General features: G+C 39.3%; 1 protein-coding gene across 7 annotated transcripts in view; it reads right to left on the reverse strand.

Annotated features, from left to right (window-relative positions):
* PDE11A (phosphodiesterase 11A) overlaps window positions 1-23,697 on the reverse strand; it is a 427,800-nt gene that overhangs the window by 152,070 nt on the left and 252,033 nt on the right. For all 7 annotated transcript variants that reach the window (XR_014829804.1, XM_084999950.1, XM_084999948.1 and 4 more), the window contains one exon: window positions 23,530-23,622. Coding sequence is in view for 6 of the 7 variants with exons in the window: in XM_084999950.1 (XP_084856076.1) it covers window positions 23,530-23,622 (93 nt within the window). In the remaining variant the exon portion in view is untranslated. The remainder of the gene's footprint in view (window positions 1-23,529; window positions 23,623-23,697) is intronic.

The raw sequence follows: 23,697 nt of genomic DNA on the forward strand, positions 1-23,697 counted from the left end.
CACTGTATGCACTTTCTTCTACATTCTCCAGCCCTACTCACCTCCTTTGGGGTTTTCTGTACACCACACTCTTTTCCACCTTAGAGCCTTCCCTGCCCTCACCTCCTGGTTGGTATTTTCATCCTTCTGATTTTAGGTAAATATTGCCACTCCAGTGTGGTCTTCCCCTAGCACCTTAAGAAACCACTTCACTCTCCATTATTATCAGTGTTAACAGGTTGTTTCTCTCATAGTTGGAGTTATTTGTTAGCTTGTTCATCACCTACTAGACTGTAAGCACCATGAAGGCAAGGATCAGATCTGTTTTTTGGTCACCAGTGGGTAGGTATTCTATCCCTAAGAGAAAGCTTGATACTTAGCTGGCACTCAGTAAATATTTGATGAATCACGCAATAGAAAATAAAATAATCTTAAAGGAATCTTTCCATTTCTTGTGTGCTTCTCTGCTTGTAGTGTTAGTGGCCTTCATTTATACCTTTTCCTCAATGAAATGGTAACGTATCTTAGAGCATAAAATGAACAGTGTAGGTACGGTTGCCAGATTCAGCAAATAAAAATACAGGACACCCAGTTAAATTTGAATTTCAGATAAACCATTAATATTTGCACTATTTGGGATATACTTACACTAAAAATATTATTTGTTGTTAATCTGAAATTCAAAACTGGGGGTCTTGTGTTTTTACCTGGCAAGTCTACTCTGTCCAAATTAAGAAGGCTGGAAATAAATATGGTAAACTCTAAGCCAAATTCCAAAATGTTCATGTTTCTCACCCAACCCCAACCCTACAACAACTCCCAGTGACTTTCCTCACAGTATTTTTTTATGGCGGGGAGGGGTTCAATAACTATATGTTTCCCCTTTTTTAATTTGATGTGAGAATTGCAATGATTTTTAAATATTTATTTATTTATTTATTTATTTATTTAGCTTTTTAGGGCCGCACCCATGGCACATGGCGGTTCCCAGGCTGGGGGTCAAATTAGAGCTACAGCTGCTAGCCTACTTCATAGCCACAGCAACACAGGATCTGAGCCTCATCTGCAAGCTACACCACAGCTCAGGGCAACGCCAGGTCCTTAACCCACTGACTGAGGCCAGGGATCAAACCCGCAACCTCATGGTTCCTAGTCCGATTCCGTTTCTGCTGTGCCACTATGGGAACTCCTCTTCACAGTGTTTAATCAGGCAAACCTACCAAATATCTCAAGTCTAGAATATTTTCAGAAATACCAAATAAACTCATTAATCTAAGATCTGTGACAAATCTACAGAGGCCATTGAAGGAAATAAATGTAATTCCTGATTACTTATAGCATAACCAATATTTCAAAGAGAATATTCCAGTTCTTCAAAGAGAATCGTGTGTGTGTATGTGTGTGTGTGGTCATACGGCACAGCTAATGACTAAAAATCAGGCAAATTTCTATGGTTGAGGATGAAACAACAAATTAAAGAACTTAATTTTTCAACTGCTATTGTTGTTAAACCTTCTTGGAAAGTTAAAAATTCTTCCACGATTCCAAACTAATTAATTTTATAAGAATTCCCTAAACTGTATATATATTTCATATTAGGAATCTAGGGATATTATGCATTTTTGAGTTATAATATCTTTGATAGAGTAAAAAAGCTTTACTTGAATGCACTGTGATGGTTTTGAAGAAAGAGGCACTTACAAATTTTAATTGTATAAATACTTTCTCTATGAGGAACATTGTTAGGGTTATAAGAGTTTAGCCATAACACACACACCCACAAATTTTTTTGACAGCTAAATAAAATTTGTATAAAGTTTACACACAAAGATAAACAGTTGACCCAAAGAACCCTTAACAGACATTAAACTTTCACAAGAAAATTTCTATCCCAGATAGATTTATCTTTTGTATCTGTATTAATTTAGAAAATATTTTTAAGATCTAGTGACTCACTTTCATTGGTGGGCTCTGACTTCAGAACTGTTTAGAGTCCTCCAAATAAATCACTATTTGCAAAACCCTACCAACCTCAGTTATCTTTTGGATTGAACTTGCTCCTAGCCAAACAAGCAAACAAAGGCTAGAAAATACAAAATAAAGCAATTATCAGACCCGTGGACAGTGTAAAGAAGTCATGTTTTTATGTCAAGTTTCCACAGCAGGAAAAGACAAACTATGTTGCAAAACAAAACAAAACAATGAGCAGAACTATGAAATAGGACTGCTGTAGCAAGCCTTGCCCTCTGCCACATGTGGTTCAAGACCTGAACCAAATGCTTGCCTTGCAATCCCAGGAACTGCCCCTGAATAGTTGAGGGCAAATTTCTCACATCAGTAGTTTTGAATATTAATTTATTGTGGATCTGGGCAGCCATTTGCTCCTGGAATGAGAAATGAACCGTTACAGATGCTGGCTGCCAAGAGCACAAACATAAAACACCATTTAACAGACCTTGCTGAGGACCCAGACTGGCTGTCTCAGTCTGCATGAATATTTACTGATATGTTTACGGCTCAGGTAGCAAAGTGGCACTTGGTGACATTTGGAAAATAAACTGATGCATCAGAATTAAGTTAGGGTGATCTGAAACAAAATCCCAAATAATTTACGTTGCTGGGCTCCAAAGAAGTAAAGAAACTTTGCTATCAGCAGCAGGTCTCTAGCCAAGGATGGTGATGAACCACAAGGAATGAAAAGCCAATTTTTACTTGGGTTGATTTGACAAAAGTGCTGTCTGAGTGAAAAGCTGTACTCCAAGATTTCTCAAAAAAAAAAAAAAAAAAAAAAAAAGGATGGTAGGCTTCAAAGACACTGTAACTGAATGAATGCATAGAAATGTGAGAAATCATCATCAGGTTCTACTGTAAAATACTTAAGTAACTGCCTGGGGTTTTTTTTTTTTTTTGTCTTTTTTTTTTTTTTCTTTTTAGTGCCAAGCCCACGGCATATGGAAGTTCCCAGGCTAGGGGTTGAATCGGAGCCAAAGTCACAGCCACAGCCACAGCTACATGGGATCCAAGCCATGTCTGTGACTTACACCATGGCTTATGGCAATTCCAGATGCTTAACACACTGAGCAAGGCCAGGGATTGAATCCGCATCCTCATGGATACTAGTCGGATTAGTTTCCGATGTGCCATGACGGGAACTCCTGCCTGTTGTTTAATGGAATGAAATGTTTAAAAAGGTAACTTCAAATAACTCTGTCTGCTGTGTGATCTGTTATCATGGCCTTTGGGCTATATCATAAAAAATATTTTTAGAATCCTTAAAAAGATGAAAACTATTTGAATTTAAAGTAGAATAAAAGACACCTGCAGAATCTAGGGTAATAAAATAGTCCATTGTCAGGATGACTTTAAGGTTAGCTACCTTTTAACTACTATAAGCAGGAAGGAAGAGCCATACTTGTAGTTCATGTCAACATATATTTGTGGTGTACCTACTATGTGTAAACCATTGTGATAGGTATTTTTGGTCTTTTTCCCATCCTGGCAAATAAATTTTATTGAAGGCCTCAGCTTTATTGAATAGGTGGTAGCTGAATGAAGCACTGTGCTGAAAATGATTGCTGAGGCTTAAGGAAGGGCTCAGTAGGAAGATATGCTGTGACTGATTAGCGATGTCTTCCACAGGCATGAGGGCAAAGAGTGGTGGCATGTGTGCTATGTACTTGCAACCACTGAAAACATTATAAGAAATGACTCTCTGGATCAAACTCATTCAGAACGCTATTGATGAAAAGTGATGCAAAATATATTTTTAGAAAATCATAGATGTCTAATTTAAATGATTAGGAATATACCTAAAACATAAATGTAGTTTTGATTTTCAATTTTTATTTTGTATTAGGTAAAACTGGTCATAAACCTACTAGTTCTGTACCCAGACACTGGCCCTCTGTGATAAAAGAAAGAGTGACTTTCTCAGGTAAGAAGGTAAAAGTTCTCCATTTGGCTAGTAGGACAAATTAGTAGAGGGTATAAGAAAGTGCAATTCCAAGCAAGTAACAAGTTCGTACTGGGTCCATCTTCTTAGGCACTTTAAAGAATTGTCTTGGTTTTGGAAAAAAAACAAACAAACAAACAAAAAAAACCAAAGAAACCAAAACCAGGCTTCCTGTTATATAGAAATTGTAAGAAAATAAAAAGGCTCTATAAAATTGTGTTCAAGGGATGTGAGTAAAAGGAGTTTTCCAAAGCGCTCCCTGTATTGAAATCTACCTTGACAATAATGTCCCCATATAAAAAGCTTAGGAGTTCCTGCCGTGGTACAGTGGCTTAAGGATCCAGCATTGCCACAGCTGTGGTGTAGGTTGCAGCTGTAGCTGGGATTCCATCCTTGGCCCGGGAACTTCTGTATGCCACTGGTGTCATAAAAATAAATAAATAAGAAATATAAATAAAAATAAAAAGCTTATACTTCTGGGGCAATATGAGACCTTCCCATCTCGCCTGAATTCTCTTTTAATTAATCTTCTTAACAGAATAGACAGGGCATTTTTACATATGTTTCATTCAAAGGTATGGAGTCAACTTCTCCAAATACAATGACCACTTTTTCACCCAAAGTGAAGATTTATCTTAATCATTCTATGTCACTATCAGATTAAAATGTTAATCTTGGTAATCACACTCCAAATTTCAACTTAATTTTGAAAAGAAAGCCCTTAAAATACTTTCATAATTATAAATATTTAGGTAGAATGTAATGACAATGCTGACATTCATTTAGCAGCTACTCAAACTACCTTTCACTCTTCGTGCCTTTGTTGTTAACTATTGGTACCTGTGCACTTTCCAGAGAATAATGTATCTTGTATTATATAAATCCTGAAATTTAACAGGTACTCTGAAACTACATCTAAATTATTACCTGTGGCAGATTAAAATGGCCACACATTCTTTGACATCTTCCCAGGAGAGGTGGAGTCTATGTCCTTTCTCCTTGACTCGAGGTGGGGTTTGTGACTGTTTCCCTAGTAACATAATATGTAACAGTGATGTGCCAGCTGCACTGGGCCAAGACCTTAAGAGACTAGAGGCTTCTATTTCTTGGCCCTTGAAACATTCTCTCTTGTAGCATTGAGCCACTGTATATAAGGTCTATTTACCCCCTGAGAAGCTCCAGCCACATGGAGAAGCCTGAAGAATGAAACACTAAACACAAGGAAAGAGAGGCCAAGGAGCAAACAAAAAGCCACACATGTGAGGCGTTTCCTCTGTGGTGCAATGGGATCGGCGTCATCTTGGGTGCACTGGAACGTATGTTCGACCCCTGGCCTGGCAGAGTGGATTGATGATCTGGCTTTGCTGCAACTGCAGCTTAGGTTGCAACTATAGCTTGGATCTGATCCCTGGCCTGGAACTCCATATGCTGCGGGGCGGCCAAACAGGAGGGAAAAAAAAAGCCACACAAGTGAGTGAGTGAAGAAGCCATCTCGAAATGCATCCTCCAGCCTCAACGACCCCATTGACCCATGTAGATCAGAGATGAACCATCTAAACTAGCCCTTTTGAAATTCCTTATCCATGCGATCATGAGCAAAGGTGTTGTGCATCTTCAGATATCAAATTTCAGGATAGTTGGTTAAGAAGCAATAAACAAACAAAACAGTATCAACCTTCAAAGAGGCGAGCCCACCCTAAAGCATCCACAGATGTCTGTAATTCGGGTGTCAACTGAAGCTTGTCTTTCAAAATCTAGGTAAATTGGTTTGGTCCTCTGAAACTATGAAAGGCTATGAATTGTATCTAGTCACTTATGATGGAACATGATGGAGGATAATGTGAGAAAAAAGAATGTATATATGTGTATGTGTGACTGGGTCACTTTCCTGTACAGTATAAATTGACAGAACACTGTAAAGCAACTATAATGGGGAAAATCATTTTTAAAAAAAGGCTATGGAAATTCAAAGCCTTTTTCAAAATATCTACAAATTCTTGGTAGATTTATATTCTTACTTTGGCCTTTAAGATCTTATGTATTCTTGTACTGAATCTTCTATGTAATCATCATAGAAAAATGAGAAATTCAACTTCCTCTTCCATTTCCACAAAAAGGTCCACCACACACATCAAGTATTCATGAGTTCAGCAGATCTTGAAGAAGGTTTTCTTTTTTGGTTCTTCCCTCCCTCGCTTCCTTCCTCCTTCCCTCTTTCTTTTCCTCCCTCCTTCCTTTCATTCTCTCCTCCCTTCCTTCCCTCTCTCCCTCCTCTCCTATCTCTCTCTTTCTTTACTTCCTTTTTTTTCTTTTCTTTCTGAAAAACAAATGGTGACATTTCATCATTTCAAATAAATGTCAGCCTCACCATTCTCAAAATGTCTCTTGGTCCTTCCATCAAGGTGTCATTTCATTGACCATTAACATCATACATCTAGCCTCTCTCTCTCTCCAATATACCCTTCCTTTTTATCTTTTCTTCCCTCTTCCTCCATTTCAAATGTAAAATAACAAAATCCTGTCCTTTTCTCATTCAGAATGGTTTTCCACATCCTCTAGTTGCTGGAGGCAGGCAAAAATCTATTCTCTCATATCTTTACTACCCCAAGAGGGCTTGTCAAGGATCTTTCCATAGAATTCCAGTGCCTAAGTTAGATAATGTTTCATCTATCTTGTTATACTTCAGAAGTCCCCACATGCCTCTTAAGCTGTTTATCAGACCAGACACGACCAGACCCGACTAGACACGACCAGACCAGACTGGACTAGACCAGACCCAACCAGACCAGACCAGACCAGACCTGACCAGACCCGACCAGGTCAGACCTTACCAGACCTGACCAGACACGACCAGACCAGACTGGACACGACCAGACAGGACCAGACATGACCAGATAGGACCAGAACAGACCTGACCAGACCAGACCTGACCAAACACGACCAGACCAGAACAGACCAGACCCGACCCGACCGGACTGGACTGGCCCCGACCAGACCGGACCAGCCCTGACTGGATCCAACCGGACTGGCCCAGATCAAAACGTCCCGACTGGATGAGACCGGCCCCGAGCAGTTCCAACTGGATTGGACCAGCCAAGACCGGATCAGACCGGCCCCAACCGGATCTGACTGGCCCCAACTGGATCAGACCAGCCCCTACCAGCCATGACCGGCCCTGACCGGATAAGACTGGCCCCAACCAGCCCCGACCAGATCGGACCAGCCCCAACCGGGCCCAATCTGCCCCGACCAGACCTGACCAGACACGACTGGCCCCGACCAGCCCCAACTGGACTGGAATGGACCCGACCTGACCAGACCGGCCCCAACTGGCCCCGACCAGATATGATCGGATGGGACATGACAGGACCAGACCGGACACGACTGGCTCCGACTGTACCCAACTCTCCCCGACTGGACCTAACCTGCCCCAACTGGCCCGACCAGACACAATCAGACCAGCCCCGACAGAACATGACCAGACACGACCAGACCAGACCAGACACGACCAGATACAACCAGACCAGACATGACCAGACACAACCAGAAAGGACCAGACCAGACATGACCAGACTGGACCCCAAAAATCAAATACCTGGGAATACTCCTGACCAAGGAGGTGAGAGACTTCTATGCTAAGAACTATAAAATATTAATCAGTGAAATTAAAGATACAAAGAAATGGAAAGATATTCCAAACTCATGGGTCAGAAAAATTAATATTGTAAAAATGGCCATACTACCCAAAGCGTTCTATAGATTCAGTACAGTCCCTATGAAATTACCCATGACATTTTTCACAGAACTAGAACAAACAATCCAAAAATGTATATGGAACCACGAAAGACCCAGAATTGCCAAAGCAATTCCGAGGAACAAAAACCAAGCAGGAGGCATAACTCTCCCCGACCTCAGGCAATATTACAAAGCCACAGTCATCAAGACAGTGTGGTACTAGTACCAAAACAGACCCAATGGAACAGAATAGAGAACACAGAAATAAAACCAGACACCTATGGTCAATTAATCTTTGACAAAGGAGGCAAGAACACAGAATGGGAAAAAGTCTTTTCAGCAAGCACTGTTGGGAAACCTGGACAGCTACATGCAAATAAATGAAACTAGAACACACCTTCACACCATGCACAAAAATAAACTCAAAATGGCTGAAAGACTTAAATATAAGGCAAGACACCATCAAACTCCTAGAAGAAAACATAGGCAAAACATTCTCTGACATCAACCTTACAAATGTTTTTTCAGGTCAGTCTCCCAAAGCAACAGAAATAAAAGCAAAAATAAACCAATGGGACCTAATCAAACTGATAAGCTTTTGCACAACAAAGGGAACCAAAAAAGACAACTTACAGAATGGGAGAAAATAGTTTCAAATGATGCAACTGATAAGGGCTTAATCTCTAAAATATGCAAACAACTTATACAGCTCAACAGCAAAAAAAAAAACAACAACCCAATTGAAAAATGGGCAAAAGACCTGAATAAACATTTCTCCAAAGAAGATATACCGATGGCCAACAAGCACATGAAAAAATGCTCAACACCACTTATTATTAGAGAAATGCAAATGAAAACTACCACGAGATACCACCTCACACCAGTCAGAATGGCCATCATTAATAAATCCACAAAGAACAAATGCTGGAGGGGGTATGGAGAAAAGAGAACCCTCTTGCACTGTTGGTGGGAATGTAAGTTAATACAACTACTATGGAGAGCAGTATGGAGATACCTTAGAAAACTATACATAGAACTACCATATGACCCAGCAATCCCACTCTTGGGCATATAGCCAGACAAAACTTTCCTTGAAAAAGACACATGCATGCACATGTTCATTGCAGCACTATTCAGAATAGCCAAGACATGGAAACAACCTGAATGTCCATCGACAGATGAATGGATTAAGATGATATGGTATGGAATACTACTCGGCCATAAAAAAGAACAAAATGCTGCCATTTGCAGCAACATGGATAGAACTAGGGACTCTCATACTGAGTGAAATAAGTCAGAAAGAGAAACAAATACCATATGATATCAGTTATATCTGGAATCTAATATACAGCACAGAGAACCTTTCCACAGAGAAGAACATCATGGACTTGGAGAATAGACTTGTGGTTGCCAAAGGGGAGGGGGAGGGAGTGGGATGGATGGGGAACTTGGGGTTAATAGATGCAGACTATTGCCTTTGGAATTAATAGGCAATGAGATCCTGCTGTGTAGTGCTGGGAACTATGTCTGGTCACTTGTGATGTGAGAAAAAAGAATCTATACATGTATGTACAACCGGGTCACCATGCTGTACAGTAGAAAGTTGACAGAACACTGTAAACCAGCTATAATGAAAAAATAAAAAAAATTAAAATTAAAAAAAAAAAAGAAAGAAAAGTGTAACTCTACCATGAGCTGGGAAGGGACAGAATCAGAAGTATTTGGTGATGAGATCACTCTAAAGTTTACTACAATGGTTTAGGCAATCAAGCAGCAAATTGTGTTAGAACTGTTTTTAAAATCAGAGCAAATGAATCCAATATATGAACTCTGGTATATGAATTTCATGGTGTTTGCTCAACTTTTGTTTATTTCCTAATTCTCTTCTGTATTTCAAAGAGTTGTGTTTGGTAGGCAGGGTTATAGTATATCCAGGATTACAGCATATCCTTATCAAATTCTTCATATATATAGTAGCATATATAGTATATGAAGTATATGGTCATTAAATATTGGTGATTTGACTAAACATATTCTAACTATAAAGAAAATTATTATAAGTGAGAGATTAGGATTGGGTTATTTCTATTCCACGACTTTTAGGAATTGCTTAGTTACTAATTTCAATTACTTCAATGTCCTTAGGGTGAAAGAAACAGCCTATTTCTTTTAAAAAAGTTGCATGTAGTAATAATTATTCTAATTTTTAAAAACTTTTTAGTAGTCTCTCATAAAAGATCTCAGCCATTAACAAATTTAAGAGGTTTTTTTTATTAATTCTTAGTATAATTCAATATGACTCTATACATATGCATATTGGGCTATAATTTATAACTGTTTCAAAATAAATGTTCCTTCCTCAAAATTGCATTACTCCCCACATTATGTTTTAAAGTGAGGCTGTTTTTCTTAATCAAGTATGTTATTAAATGTATTAATGTTTCACAAATGCTTTTCTAATGAACTCCTTGCTTACTTGTTTTTCTTATTTGTTAATAGGAAGAGAGGAGAACATGGCATGTTTTTGGACTAATTGAGCAACTTGGATTGGTTAGATTGCTGTTTCTGAACTATAATACGCATCAATGGTTTTTCAAATCTACAATTTAATAGATTGAGATTTTAAATCAACTGGTTCTTCTTCATTATTTGTCCTTTAATCACTGTCATCACTATCTCACAAAACAGAAGCATGGCCCCCTGGTGTAGAAAACAGGCTCTACTTTGGCTCTCTTCCCACTTTCATTGTGGCCAGGCAAGGGCTCCAGTGGTAAATGCAGTCCTGCAATTGATAGGACATTCTCTAAAAGACACCTGGGTGCATAATCTGCACAATATGGCCCCTTGAAACAGACAGACCTGAGTTTGGATTCTGGCTCTGCTTCTAGCTGTGCAATGCAAGCCACAAAACTCTCTCAGCAAGTTTCTAAACCTTTCTCAGCCCCAGTTTGCTCATATGTTAAATGGTAATAATACTGTCTACTCCAAACTATTTTGGTGAAGGTTAAATGAAATACATATATAACTTAATATAGTACCTGAAACATGATAAACATTTAATATTTGTAGCATTTTCAAAAGTACAAAATAATAACATAACAAAAGGAGAAGAGAAGATAATAATGTAAATTAATGAAAGAAAAAAATGTGAAGCAAGCCAGAACAAGTTACCAAGGGGACAATGCTAAATTACTCCAAACATCCTGCTACGTTTGGGAACTCTTGTTCAGGATCGCAAAGCACATTCTTTAGACCATGACAGAGGTGGTAAATTATTTGAGGGTGGATTTGATTTTGGAAAACCACCAAATATCACATAACAGGAAATAAAATGAATACACAGTCAACTTTTTTGTTAAAAAACAAAGTATGACAATGAAGTACTGAGATGAATTTTCTCTCTATAACCACCAGAATGATCCCTCTAAAATGTCAAGCAGCTCAAGTTCCTCACCTGAGGAAAGTCCTCTGATGGTTCTCCTCCATTGCCTTTACAATTAAGTACCAATTCCTTGCAGTTCCACAAGCATCTTGGTGATCTGGCCCCTACTACCTCTCCAGCCTCAGGCCTGCCTCTGCCCCTCTGTGCCTTTTGCCTCTAGCTGTACTGATAGCCTGAATAGCACGCAACCTCAGCCCTCCCGGCTTCTGCCAAACAACCTTCCTTCTCCCTAGCATGCTCCAGCTAGTTGTCTTTTAAAATTGTAAAGCTCACTGACACCTGTCACTCAGAAGTTACCTTCCCTACAAAGCGGTAAGGACAGAACTCTGACTAAGATGCCTCTCTTCCATGGCTCTCAACCTCGTACCCTTTTGTCTCCCGGAACTCATCACTTTGTATGGCAACCACACTCTCACCTGTCTCCATCCTCTGCTGCGCTGAAATTACCTCGTGTTGTGCTGTGGCTTATGAAATTTATATACCATCCATCTGTATGTATATACCTCAGGGTTAGGTGGGTTCTTGGCACATAATAGATAATCCATTCATTACAATAATGATTATTTTTTACAAACCTCATAGTTGTCATGGAGGTATTTCAGAAATAGTTAAATGATGATAGGATTATTAGAAGAAGTGCACAGATTCCCCAGTTGACTATTTTTGCAAGGAAGCACTGCTTGTTCATATCTATGAGTCTTCGTTGCTGTTAAGAAGTTATCCTACTGGATTCTGGTATAAAATGATGTCTTATAAATAAAGTAGTAGTTTATTAATAATAATAATCATCATCATCATTATTATTATCATAACCTAAAGTATAATTATTATTGTTATTATTATTATAACCCAAAATATGAAATGAATACCCTTGAGGCCACACTGAAAGTAAATAAATAATTGAATAAACAAACAAATAAGTGATTAGAAGAGACAAATATCTTCACAGAAGAATACAGAAGTATTCTAGATCATTTATGTGGCTACTTCTCCCTCAAGAAGGTCAAGCATAACTCCCCACTCCTTAGTGTGGCTGTGCAGCGACTTCCTTCCAAGCTTTTGGAATGGGAAGGCAGGGAGAGGAACTCTGCAGTGAGGAGATCTGACAAACACTGCCCTGGTCAGGTGATCAAGGTCAACATCAACAACAATAAGTCATTTCGAAAGTATGTGCCCTTGGGAGTTCCCGTTGTGGCTCAGTGGTTAACGAATCCAACTAGGAACCATGAGGTTGTGGGTTCGATCCCTGCCCTTGCTTAGTGGGTTAAGGATCCAGCGTTGCCGTGAGCTGTGGTATAGGTCACAGATGCAGCTCGGATCTGGTGTTGCTGTGGCTGTGGCACAGGCCAGCAGCCACAGCCCTGATTCGACTGCCTGGGAACCTCCATATGCCGCAGGAGCAGCCCTAGAAAAGGCAAAAAGACAAAAAAAAAAAAAAAAAAAAAAAAGAAAGAAAGAAAGTATGTGCCCTTGACACGATGTGACAAAGTGGCACTCTACCTCTGTGGTCTTCGTCCCCCAAACCCATAATTTCAGTCTCATCATGAGAAAAACATCAGACAAATCCCAATAAAGAGATATCCTCACAAAATACTCTGATCAGTAGTCCTCAAAATTGCCAAGGTCATCAAAAAAAGAAATCCTGAAAAACTGTTAGCCAAGAGGAGCCTAAGGAGACATGATGACTGAATGTAACAGAGTTTTCTGGATGGGATCCTGGGACCAAAAAAGGACATTAGGTAAAGCCTAAGGCAATATGAAGAAAAAAATGGACTTCAGTTAATAGTGTAGCAATATCAGCTCATTCATTATAACAAATGTACTGCACTGATGTAAGATGTTAATGACTGGGGAAACTCGGAGCAGCATGTGTGGAAACTCTCTGTAATATCTTTCCAATTTTTCTGTAAATCTACAACTAGTCTGAAAACGAAGTTTATTTTTTAAAATGTTATCTTGCTGATTCCCCAGGCAGGGTCGTCCTTTGCACTAAATAACCAAATGAAAACCTAGAAACTATCACTAAAACTGATAACCTACTGCTAGATTCTGGGAAGAATTTTCTCCATTTATAAGGCAGATGCAGCCAGACAGAGGAAAATAACCCCTGAAACAAATAAAGCAGGCCCACCAGGGCCCTGAAAGAAAATGGACGGGGCAGGGAGGGGCATTGTTCCTTCTTCTGCTGTCAGGGCTCTTACCCTAGGATCTGCACTAACCAAAACAGCAATCAGCTGACCTTCTACTGAATGGCAGCTGTCTTTGAAATATTAGCCTTCATCTTGGGGCACAGAGTCACTGCAAATAAAATACTGAATAACAGCGGGGACCTTATAACATAAGTAACAATTATTATTGACACTTTATGAGCACTGTGCTAAAGATTTTACCTGAATTATTTCCTTTTAGTCTCATAATAATCCCACAAAGCTGGGGAGAGGGAAAAATGAAGCACAGAGAAGTTAAATGATTGCTGAGAGATACACAGAAAAATGGCAGAGCTGGAATTAAAATCCTAACAGTCTAATTTTAAAGCCCACACTTTTAACCATTCTACCGCACTCTGTACAAAACCTTACTAGCAGCATATACTGAGGATTGGATTCTTATTGTACTTTTATTGTGATTTTTATTTGTACTTTACTTACTGGATTCATTCAGCAAAGATTTCTTGCATGTCTACTATGTGTCAGGTCCTGTGCTGGCACTGGACACATAAAGGTGAACCAGACACACAGACACACCCTTGTACCCAAGGGATCCACAGTGCACTAGGTTAGGGGGAGAATACACCATTTCAGCCCAGCAGAACCATGCTGGATCTGAACCTACATACTGGATGCTGAGTATCAAGGTGGAACTAAGTACCTCAATTTGCTTCCTTTCTGTATACCTAATAAAGGGGATTCCATGGCACATAAGTGGACAGTGAGAGAAGCTCAAGGCCAATCACAAAGCCTTACTGGTTGGCAAACACTGAAATCCAAGAGAAAGGGGATCATCATCATGAAAACTCAGATAATCATTTCCTGCAGCAGTCATTACCTTTCAGAAATCTTATGCTAAGTGTCTTCAACAAGATACAAGAAGAAAGAGCCTCACTGAAACTAGAGCAGAAGACTATGCAGGTAAAATGTGTTTGGATGAAATTTTAAAAACAAACAAAAGAACGAGATAACAAAGTTCAGCTGTTACTTTCTTGGGGGGCTCTCTGGGACATACCACAGTAGCCCCCTATTTCTAGTCACTCTTTTTGAAAACATCTTGCCTTGTTTTCTTTATGACAAAACATCATGAATTTATCTTGCTATTGTATTTGTTTACTTATCTACTGCCTATCTTTTCACACTAGAATATAAGGTCCATGACAATATGAATATTATTTGTTTACTAAGGAATCCTCAGTGCCTAGAACAGCTTCTACCACAAAGTAGAAGTACAACAAATACACATTTAAATGGAGATGTGTTAACATATGAGCAATTTTCAAGGAAACACAAATTATAATAATTATAATAGAATTTAAACACACACTGGGGTAAATAAATTTTTTTTTAAACTGCAAAAGCTCAGGATTGACAGATCAATGGAAAAGAACAGACAGGCTAGAAATAATCTGATTTATGGTCAAATTTGTAGGCAATGGGAAGCCACTGATGGTTTTAGAGTAGAGGAGAGATACAACCCATATTTTACTTTAGGAAAATAAATTACGAGTGGAAAAGAAGAAATGAAAGCCAGGATTATTTACTTGAGTAAGTAGCATTATTACAGGAAAAAGGAAATAAAGACCTGAACTGTGGAGATGGCAATGGCAAAGGAGATACTGCAGGGACAAAACTGACTGGGCCTGGCAAGTGGCTGGATGTGGAAAGTGAGGGAGAAGAGAAGTTAATGACAAACCACTGTGAATGAAAACATCCTATCAATATTCTATTAATAACATAATACATATTTTTAATGGAATTTATAATTGTTATATATGTGAAGTCTGAACTTTTGGATGTATATACAGGAACTAACAGTTGGAAATAAAAGTCTGAAGCTTCAGAGGAGTGAAAAAAAGTGAACTAGGAATACATATTAGGGATCATCTGGTTGTATATGGCAGCTGAAGCCAAATGAGTAGCCCAAATTACTCAGGGAAAGAGTGCGTAAAGAGAAAATAGGGATTTCCTACTGTGGTGAAGTGGGTTAAGAATCCGACTGCAGCGGCTCAGGTCACTACAGAGGCATGGGTTTGATCCCTGGCCTGGTGCTGTGGGTTAAAGGATCTGGTGTTGCATATGTTCTCTATATGAAACTGGTATATTCATTTAAAAAAAAAAAAAAGGAGAGAGAGAGAGAAAATAGGAGAAAATGACTCAACCTTGAAGAATATTCAGAAGAGGGCTCAAGAGAGGAGGTTAAGAATAGACCAGAGAAGAACCACTTATGTGTAGAGTCTTAGAAGCCAAGGGAGGATGTAGTAGAAAACATGGAAAGCAGAACAATTTCTAGAGTTACGACTGATCTGCCTCTAACAAAAAGATTTTAAAAAATACTTTGTGACTTTAATTATCTACAGCAGATATTACTGACACAGAAGAAATGAAAACAAATATACTTCCTCATTGCTAGCTCAAGGAATGCCCTACATAGAATTTGCTGAATTCATCTACAAAATTATAAAGTGGTAATCACAGTTTTCATAGATATTTTACAAGACTATGTCCTAAATTTGCAAAACCAGGTGCTTACAGAAGCTGTTAGCAAGTCACAGAATGCTTCAGATAGCAATTAGGTATCTAATTAGGTATGTAATTAAGTTCATTCATTCATAAATAACACAAATAAGCAACTATTTCTTGGGTACCTACTATGGGTCAAGTACTATTCTAGGCACTGGAATAGAAATTGTTTTTTCTTTTACTAAAGAAAATGGAATTTTTACAGGAGTTCCTGTCGTGGCACAGCGGAAATGAATCCAACTAGGAACCATGAGGTTTTGGGTTCAATCCCTGGCCTTGCTTAGTGGGTTAAGGATCTGGCGTTGCCATGAGCTGTGGTGTAGGTCGCAGATGTGGCTCAGATCTGGTGTTGCTGTGGTTCTGGCATAGGCCAGCAGCTGTAGCTCCAATAAGACCCCTAGCCTGGGAAACTCCATATGCCGCAAGTGTGGCCCTGAAAAGAAAGAAGACCCAAAAAAAAAAAAAAGGGAATTTTTACAGATAGCTGTAAAATTCTAGGAAATTACATGATGAGTCTTGTAATACAATATTAAAATTGCTGTTCCTTGTTTTTAAGGTTCATTGATTTTTGCTCTGGATCCTGATCTTTCCTATGGCCATGAAATAAACTAGTCATTTACAGGCTAATTACCATAGTGGACTGGTTCTTTTCTGTAATGGGAGAAAACGTCAATAGCATGAATAGATAGGAGAAGAATTCAGAATGGGGGCTGAGCATAGGCGTTCACTGATAGTCTTCTAGAGAACTCCTCAAAAGAAAGCAGAGGAGGAGTTTCCACTGTGGCTCAGCAGAAATGAATCTGAATATCCTGGAGGAGGCAGGTTCGAGCCCTGGACCCCTGACCTTGCTCAGTGGGTTAAGGATCTAGCGTTGCTGTGAGCTGTGATGTAGGTCGCAGACGTGGCTCAGATTTGGCGTTGCTGTGGAGGCCAGTGGCTACAACTCCAATTTGCCTTGTAGCCTGGGAACCTCCATATACTGTGGCTGCGGCCCTAAAAAGATAAATAAATAAATTGCTTAAAAAAAAAAAATACAGGAAGTGGGTTAAGAATCCTGCCGTAGTGTGATGGGTTCCATCCATGGCCCCAGAACTTCCACATGCCACAGGAGCAGCCAAAAGAAAAAAAAGAGAGAGAGAGTGAGTGAGTGAGAGAGAATGGAAGCCATTAGAAGTAGGTCAAAGAATAAATGGGTATTTAAAGCAGGGAGGAGAAAGCACCCTCTAGCCTCACCTCATTTCATCCACTGTCTCAACCTAATTCAACAATATTTATAAAGGAAGTACTAATATCCAATTCTGTGTCTGCCTTTTATGAAAGAAAACCTTGGAGATGTTATCACACAAACAGGTCACTCTATACCAATGGTTCTCGCCTTGCACCGTGTATCAGAATCACCAAGAAAACTTTTTGTAAATACATATGCTCTGTTTCTACTTCCAGAGATTTTGATTCAATCAGTTGAGAAAACAGCCCAGGTAACGATGTTTTTAAAAGCACCCCTGTTGATTCTAGAGCGTGAAATATGCTAGACTACCCTGCAGAGCCTGGGCAGCTTGTCATTGTAAATGAAATCTTTCTTTGGGCAACAGAAAGTAGCAAGTGAAAAGCTGAAGCCCACACTATCCATTTAGTTGGTCTTTAAAGAAGTTCAACAAATTTGGCATAATTATTTTCTTAGTCCCTTTTGGGGTTGGGGGGGGGGTGCCTGGGGCATGCAGAAATGCCTGGGGCAGGGATTGAACCCACACACAGCAGCAACCCAAGCCACTGCAGTGGCAATGCCGGATCCTTAACCCACCATGCCACAAGAGAATTCCTCCCAGGGCCTTTTAAAAAGCCACAATATGATCATAAATTCATAAACCAGCTCAGTAAGAGTCTGGAATTTTCACAGAGAACAGCTTCCAAAGCTTTTCTTTCTTTCCTTCCTTCCTTCCTTCCTTCCTTCCTTCCTTCCTTCCTTCCTTCCTTCCTTCCTTTCTTTCTCTTTCTTTCTTTCTTTTTATTTTATTTTTTTAAAGTAACTTACAATGTAATAGTGGCTACAATGAGAAACTAATTACCACATAACCATTTCAAGAAAGTAATTCATTTTGTGTTTCCTTTGGCTAAAAGAGGTGTTTATATAATCCGACATGTTTTCAATCAGTAAAGAAGAATTTACAAGTGGGAACAATTCCATTTCTGCTAGTGTGTTGCATTTAGCTTTGTAACTGATAACTTGTATCCTACAAATAAACATGTGTCATTGTATCCTACAAATAAACATGGGTCTTCCAAGGACTGACACTTCTCATTTGGACAATCATTGGATCATGGTCTGACAGTAACTTGGTCTGGAAAACATCATTTTGGTAGACAAAACAGGATGCTTAAGTGAGACTGTCTGAGCTTATAGTTGAGAACAACAGGTACTGCAATCTAAAGGGAGTGCTAGGCTGCCTAGGTCTTCCATGCAGGACTTGAGAAGAAGATGCCCCAAACTAGTCCCACTGCCTCCAAGTTAAGGTGCTTGATCCCCATCCCTGCCTTGGGTAAAAAGGCTAACAGTTCACGAGAGAACCCCATACTGAGGATTTCTTAGGTTTTCTTGAGGCTCCTTCCAGAGAAAAGCTTGTAGGACCTAATATGTATTCCTCCAGAGTGTAGTATGGGAATAACTGGTTCATGCCTAAAACTTCTAAAGGTTAATGGGAAGGAGGAGAGAGCTGCTTTGAGGAGGACTTGCATTTCAATCTAATGGTTGAAGACATGTGAGTTTTCCTATGGACCGAATGGACCCATGAAAGACATCCAGGTTTAAAAGGACCTTGACTTGGAAGCAACCCAAGTGTCTGTCAACGAATGAATGAGTACACAAAATGTAGTGTGTACTTACAATGGAATATTAACCAGCCTTAAAAAGGAAGAAAATTCTGACACATGCTACAACATGGATGAATCTTGAAGACATTATGCTAAGTGAAATAAGCCAATCACAAAAGGACAAGAACCGTATGATTCCATTTATATGAGGTATCTCAAGTAGTGAAATTCATAGACATAAACTAGAACAATGGTTACCACAAGCTGTGAGGAAAGAAGAAAGAGGAGTTAGTGTTTATTAGGCACAGAATTTCAGTTGGGGAAGATGAAGCAGTTCTGGAGATGGATGTCAGTGATGGCTGTATAACAATATGAATGTATGTAACGCCACTAAACTGTACACTTAAAAATAGTAAATTTTATGTTGTGTCTATTTTACCACACAAAAAAACCAGGCCCTGACCAAGAAGACTTCCTGGAAAAGTGAGATGATCCTCATAGAGGAAGGGTCTGGATGGGCCCCCGGAAGCCAGGGGCTGTGAGAGGACTGTAACCTGTCAGTTAGGAAAGCAAACCCACATCAGGGACTGCCATCGGGGGATTTCTAGCCCAGGCAGTTCTCCGAAGAATTTAGCAAGGCAACAAGAGAATGTTACTGTCTGATAGAGGGCTTGAAACCAAGTTAAGACAGCAGCAGTCAATGTAAGGCTTTGCTTTCCTCTGCCTCCTCGTGCTCTCTGCACCTTGGGGGAGGAGGTGAAGTGAGAAAGAGTTTAAAAAGTCCATTATGACACTCTCCTGATCATAGGCCTTTAATCCTGGACAAAGGGAAAGCTCGGAGACTATATAATCGCCGCGTATGTCAGAAGTGCCGTGGAATCTGCCAGAGTTCACCCAGGAATGGGAAAGACCTATTCAAAAGAGTAAATTAAGGAAGAGGGATGAGAAAGAATAAAATGGCATTCTGTTGGCATCCTGTGAGTTTAACTTTTTCAATCACCCAGCTGGAGAGAAATCTCTCCTTGGAGCTTAGGAGAGCCTTCATGGGGAATCATCTCTTTTACATCTTTCCTTCTTTCTGCCTTCAGGAAGCCAGGCTAGTCTCTTAATCTTCACCTAAAGAAATACCCCAGGGGAGGGGGTACTTGGGAAGAGATGACACCCCCAAATAAATAATGATTTTCTGCTCATGGCTTATAAAGGGGGAAGGGGATACAGAGGTGTTGCTATGCCAGCCTGTGGCCAGCAAGTCTGTCACTAAAGTGTCTGCCAGCTCCCCCATCACAACCCTAGCTTCTCACTTTTGGAATGCTGATGTGGCTGCATGCATTCATTTATTTAATGCACTTATTGAGTACCATTATATAGAAAGCATCAAAAGGAATAAAAGACATATAAAACATGACCACATGCTTTGAGGCACATAAGTCCTAGTAGAGGAAAACATACAGAATCACCATTAACTGTAATATAGGGGCAAAGAGAGAAACAAATAACTATAAGATTAGAAGCTTTATAGCGAGAGGATTACATTTAAATCAAGCTTTGAATGATGGGACAATTTTGAGAGAAGATGGCATAATTGGAACAGACTAAAGTGGAGAGGACGTTAGAGCAAAGATCAGATGGCAGAGAAGCAGGTGGCTGATTTGTAGACTATGATGTAGTTGAGTTTGTAATTAGCATAGAAAACTCTGAGAAGAGAAATGAGGGCCAAGGGCAGGAAGATAGTTTGGTATGAGATTTCCAAGGGCTTCAAAGGCCAGAAGTTTGCAGTGCGATAGGTAATGGGGGAGTAATTTAAGGTCTGTGAGTAGGCGAATGATGCAATCTAAAATATGGTTTAGGAAGAGCAAATATAAGGCTATTACAATTGCTCAATCAAAAGGTAATGAAGCCCTTAAGTACGATGGTTGCTGTGGTGATTGGAAAGGAGGAAATGGATGGGAGAGGCTTTGGGGACATAGAATAAATGGGGCTTGGCTCCTGATTGCATATGCCCTTTCCACACCCTCTGTTTGACCTTCATTCCTTTCCTCCTTTGATCATAAAGGTGTATAAGGTGTCCCTTAATACACTGACTTACATTTCCTGGAAAATTTCTCATCAGTGTTTGGTAAAGCTTCATTTGCAGTATCTATGAAAGATACCCCAAAGGGCAATCCTTGATGTTGAAAACGAAGAAGTAAAATTCCACATCTATGTTTGTGTGTAGCTTCTTTGTATTCTAGACTTATAGGTAAAGTTCCCTCCCTTTTATCCTAGGATCCTTACTGTCAGAAAATGTAAACACACATCTGTATATTTTTCCTGAAATCTGCTGCTCATGCAAAATGGAAATCAGGATCATAAAAGTTATTAAAAGTGATAGTAAATTCCTTTTTTTTTGTTCTGTTATTCAGCTTTAAGAGCATGTCTGCTCTCTGAGAGCCTTAGAGTATTAATTTTATATATTTAGGGGAAAAAAAAGACTTCAACAATAGAACTAAGTGACTGAATTATGAGAAACTAGGAAAAGCAATCATCAAATAATTGTGTTCATAATTCAATTAAGTAAAATCCAGATAAGGTATTAGTCACTTCACTTTGTAAAGGCCAGAAAAGTGGAAAATATTTTGTATGTTTATATTTCTATTTTCCACCTTTTGTGGATTAAGCTAAAACAGGCTGAAGTTGCCAGCATGTGGAACAGGAAAGGGACTCTCTGGCAGGCAAGTCTTTTGGTGGAGGCTTTGCCCATGGAGATGAGCACTTTTTGATGACCTACATGCTGTTCTTGACATGGGGAATTTTGTCTAGGATCTAGGAAATAAGGGATCTGTTTTCAGCTAATGCTTTGAGCAGGAAATGATCTTCTTGATAAAATGGGCAAAAATTTACAACCCTTCTCCAGCCCCTCAATCAGCAGTTTTACAGCAGTCTTGGGCTGAGCAGACTCCGAACTCATTGCTGATTAGGGACAGCAAGTGCTCTGGTTAATAAAACAGCTAACTGTAACGAAATGTTTTCTCTCAAAACTTTCCCTGCATTTTTTAAAATTATTGGAGTTAATTTTTCTTTTTAAAAAATTTATTATTATTAAAGTATAGTTGATTTACAATGTTTCATCAAGTTCTGTTGTACAACAAAGTGACCCAATCACTCACATTTCCCTCTGCTGTACAGTAGGATCCCATTGCCCATCCATTCCAAATATAACAGTTTGCATCCAAAAAACCCCTCAAATGCCCATCCATCGCACTCCCTCCCTTCCCCCCAGTCTGTTTTTCTTTATTTAACAGTTAAAATACCTTTCTCAGCATACCCATTTAACATATGAAAAACTGAGAGGGTAAACAGCTTGCTCAAGAACAATAGCTGCTAAACCAGAATTCAATCCTAACTAAACTAAATCAGACTAATGTCAAAGACAAAGCTTTAAATCTTCTCCCTACATGGCCTTTGACTCTGATAAAGCCCACAGCCTCCTTCTGCAGGGGAAATGGATGTGGAGTGAGGCTGGCACTAAAAGACTATGGTTGCCAAGGGGGAAGGGGAGGGAGTGGGATGGACTAGGAGTTTGGGGTTAGTAGATGCAAACCATCACTGAGAATGGATAAGCAATGAGGTCCTACTGTATAGTACAGGGACCTATATCCAGTCTCTTGTGACAGAACATGATGAAAGATAATATGAGAAATATATATATATATATATATATATACACATTCTTTGGTTGGTTGTAGGTTTAGAGCTCACTTGTGTATTAATTCATCCTATAAATATTGTGTTTATTCCTTACTGTAAGGTCTTACATGTAAACAAAGTGGGACTATCCCAGAAGGAGAGTACCCCCGCCTTCATTCTGTTCTTTCCTTCCTCCCTCTCTCCCTCCCTCCATCTACCCATCCAAAACCATTCAATAAATACCACTTGTGTGCTAAGTACCTTGCCAGGTGCTGGGAATGGGACAAAAAAGATAAAAATCCCTGTGCTTCTAGAGTTCACTGTCTGGTTAGGAGAAAAAAATATATACAGAAAGGACTATTAATTTTACATCTTTTAAACCTCAAATCAGAGTTCTGCAGGTACCACTGGCTCATCTACTTACCCTCTCCCTTGGTTTTCTCTTTCTACCAATGTACACAGAATATTTTGAAGATTGTACATGCATTACGTCACACTGTTCTACATCATGTTATCTAGACATGGACACTTTATCTGCCCTACAAATTAGTATTTCATAGATACAAACAAAATTTTTGACAATAGCTACAGAGTAGAAGCTGACAAAAAAAAGTCTTGGGTCTACACAAGCCGTGATTCAGGAGAGATAAGCACTGTACTTTTAGAACTTAGTGGACCTGAAAGGAGATTCAGTCACAGGCCTGGGAAACAGGTCAGTGTTCTCAGTGAGATGTATATATCTGTTGGGGAGGGGGTGAGTTGGATAATCACAGAATCAGTTTCTCCCATCTGAGTCACATATCTCCATAGCGAGGTGTTTTTTTTTTTCTTATAGTAAGAAAAGTTGAGAATTTCCAGAATATCTATACATATTCAAAATATGTTCATATTGCATTTAAAATCCTGACATGATTTTTGGATCATCATTTTTAATGGTTAAAATATTTAAACATTATTTAAAATCTGCATTTAACTGTGGAACATAGATGGAAGGGCTTCAAGGAACCTGTGATTACCCAGAAATTACATGTGCATATGTGCATTTTTCTAAAGAGGGTCTCTAACTTCCATCAAGTTCAAACCTATGACTCTAAAATGGTTAAGACCAAAGAATAGGTAATAAAAAATTGAGAAATTAAGCCCCATTATAAGGACTGTTTTTACTTCATAAAATTAGGGCCTGCTAGCATAAATTCTGACGTAAATATTGTACTTACATCAAGAGCCACAGACTGCTTGGCCCACGACTTCTTCACTTGATCATACATAATTGTATTGTTGATGCCAAGGCCACAAAAGATGACAAAAGCCTAGGAAAGAGGAGGCTCACTAATTAAAAACTGCAGTAACTCACTGACATAATGTAATATGAAAGCAGGCAGTCA

Source organism: Sus scrofa, chromosome 15, assembly GCF_054392235.1.
Source record: "Sus scrofa isolate SSC_HxYL_T2T_F1_AM1 chromosome 15, Sscrofa_HxYL_maternal_Yorkshire_Landrace_v2.0, whole genome shotgun sequence".
Taxonomy (NCBI): Eukaryota; Metazoa; Chordata; class Mammalia; order Artiodactyla; family Suidae; genus Sus; species Sus scrofa.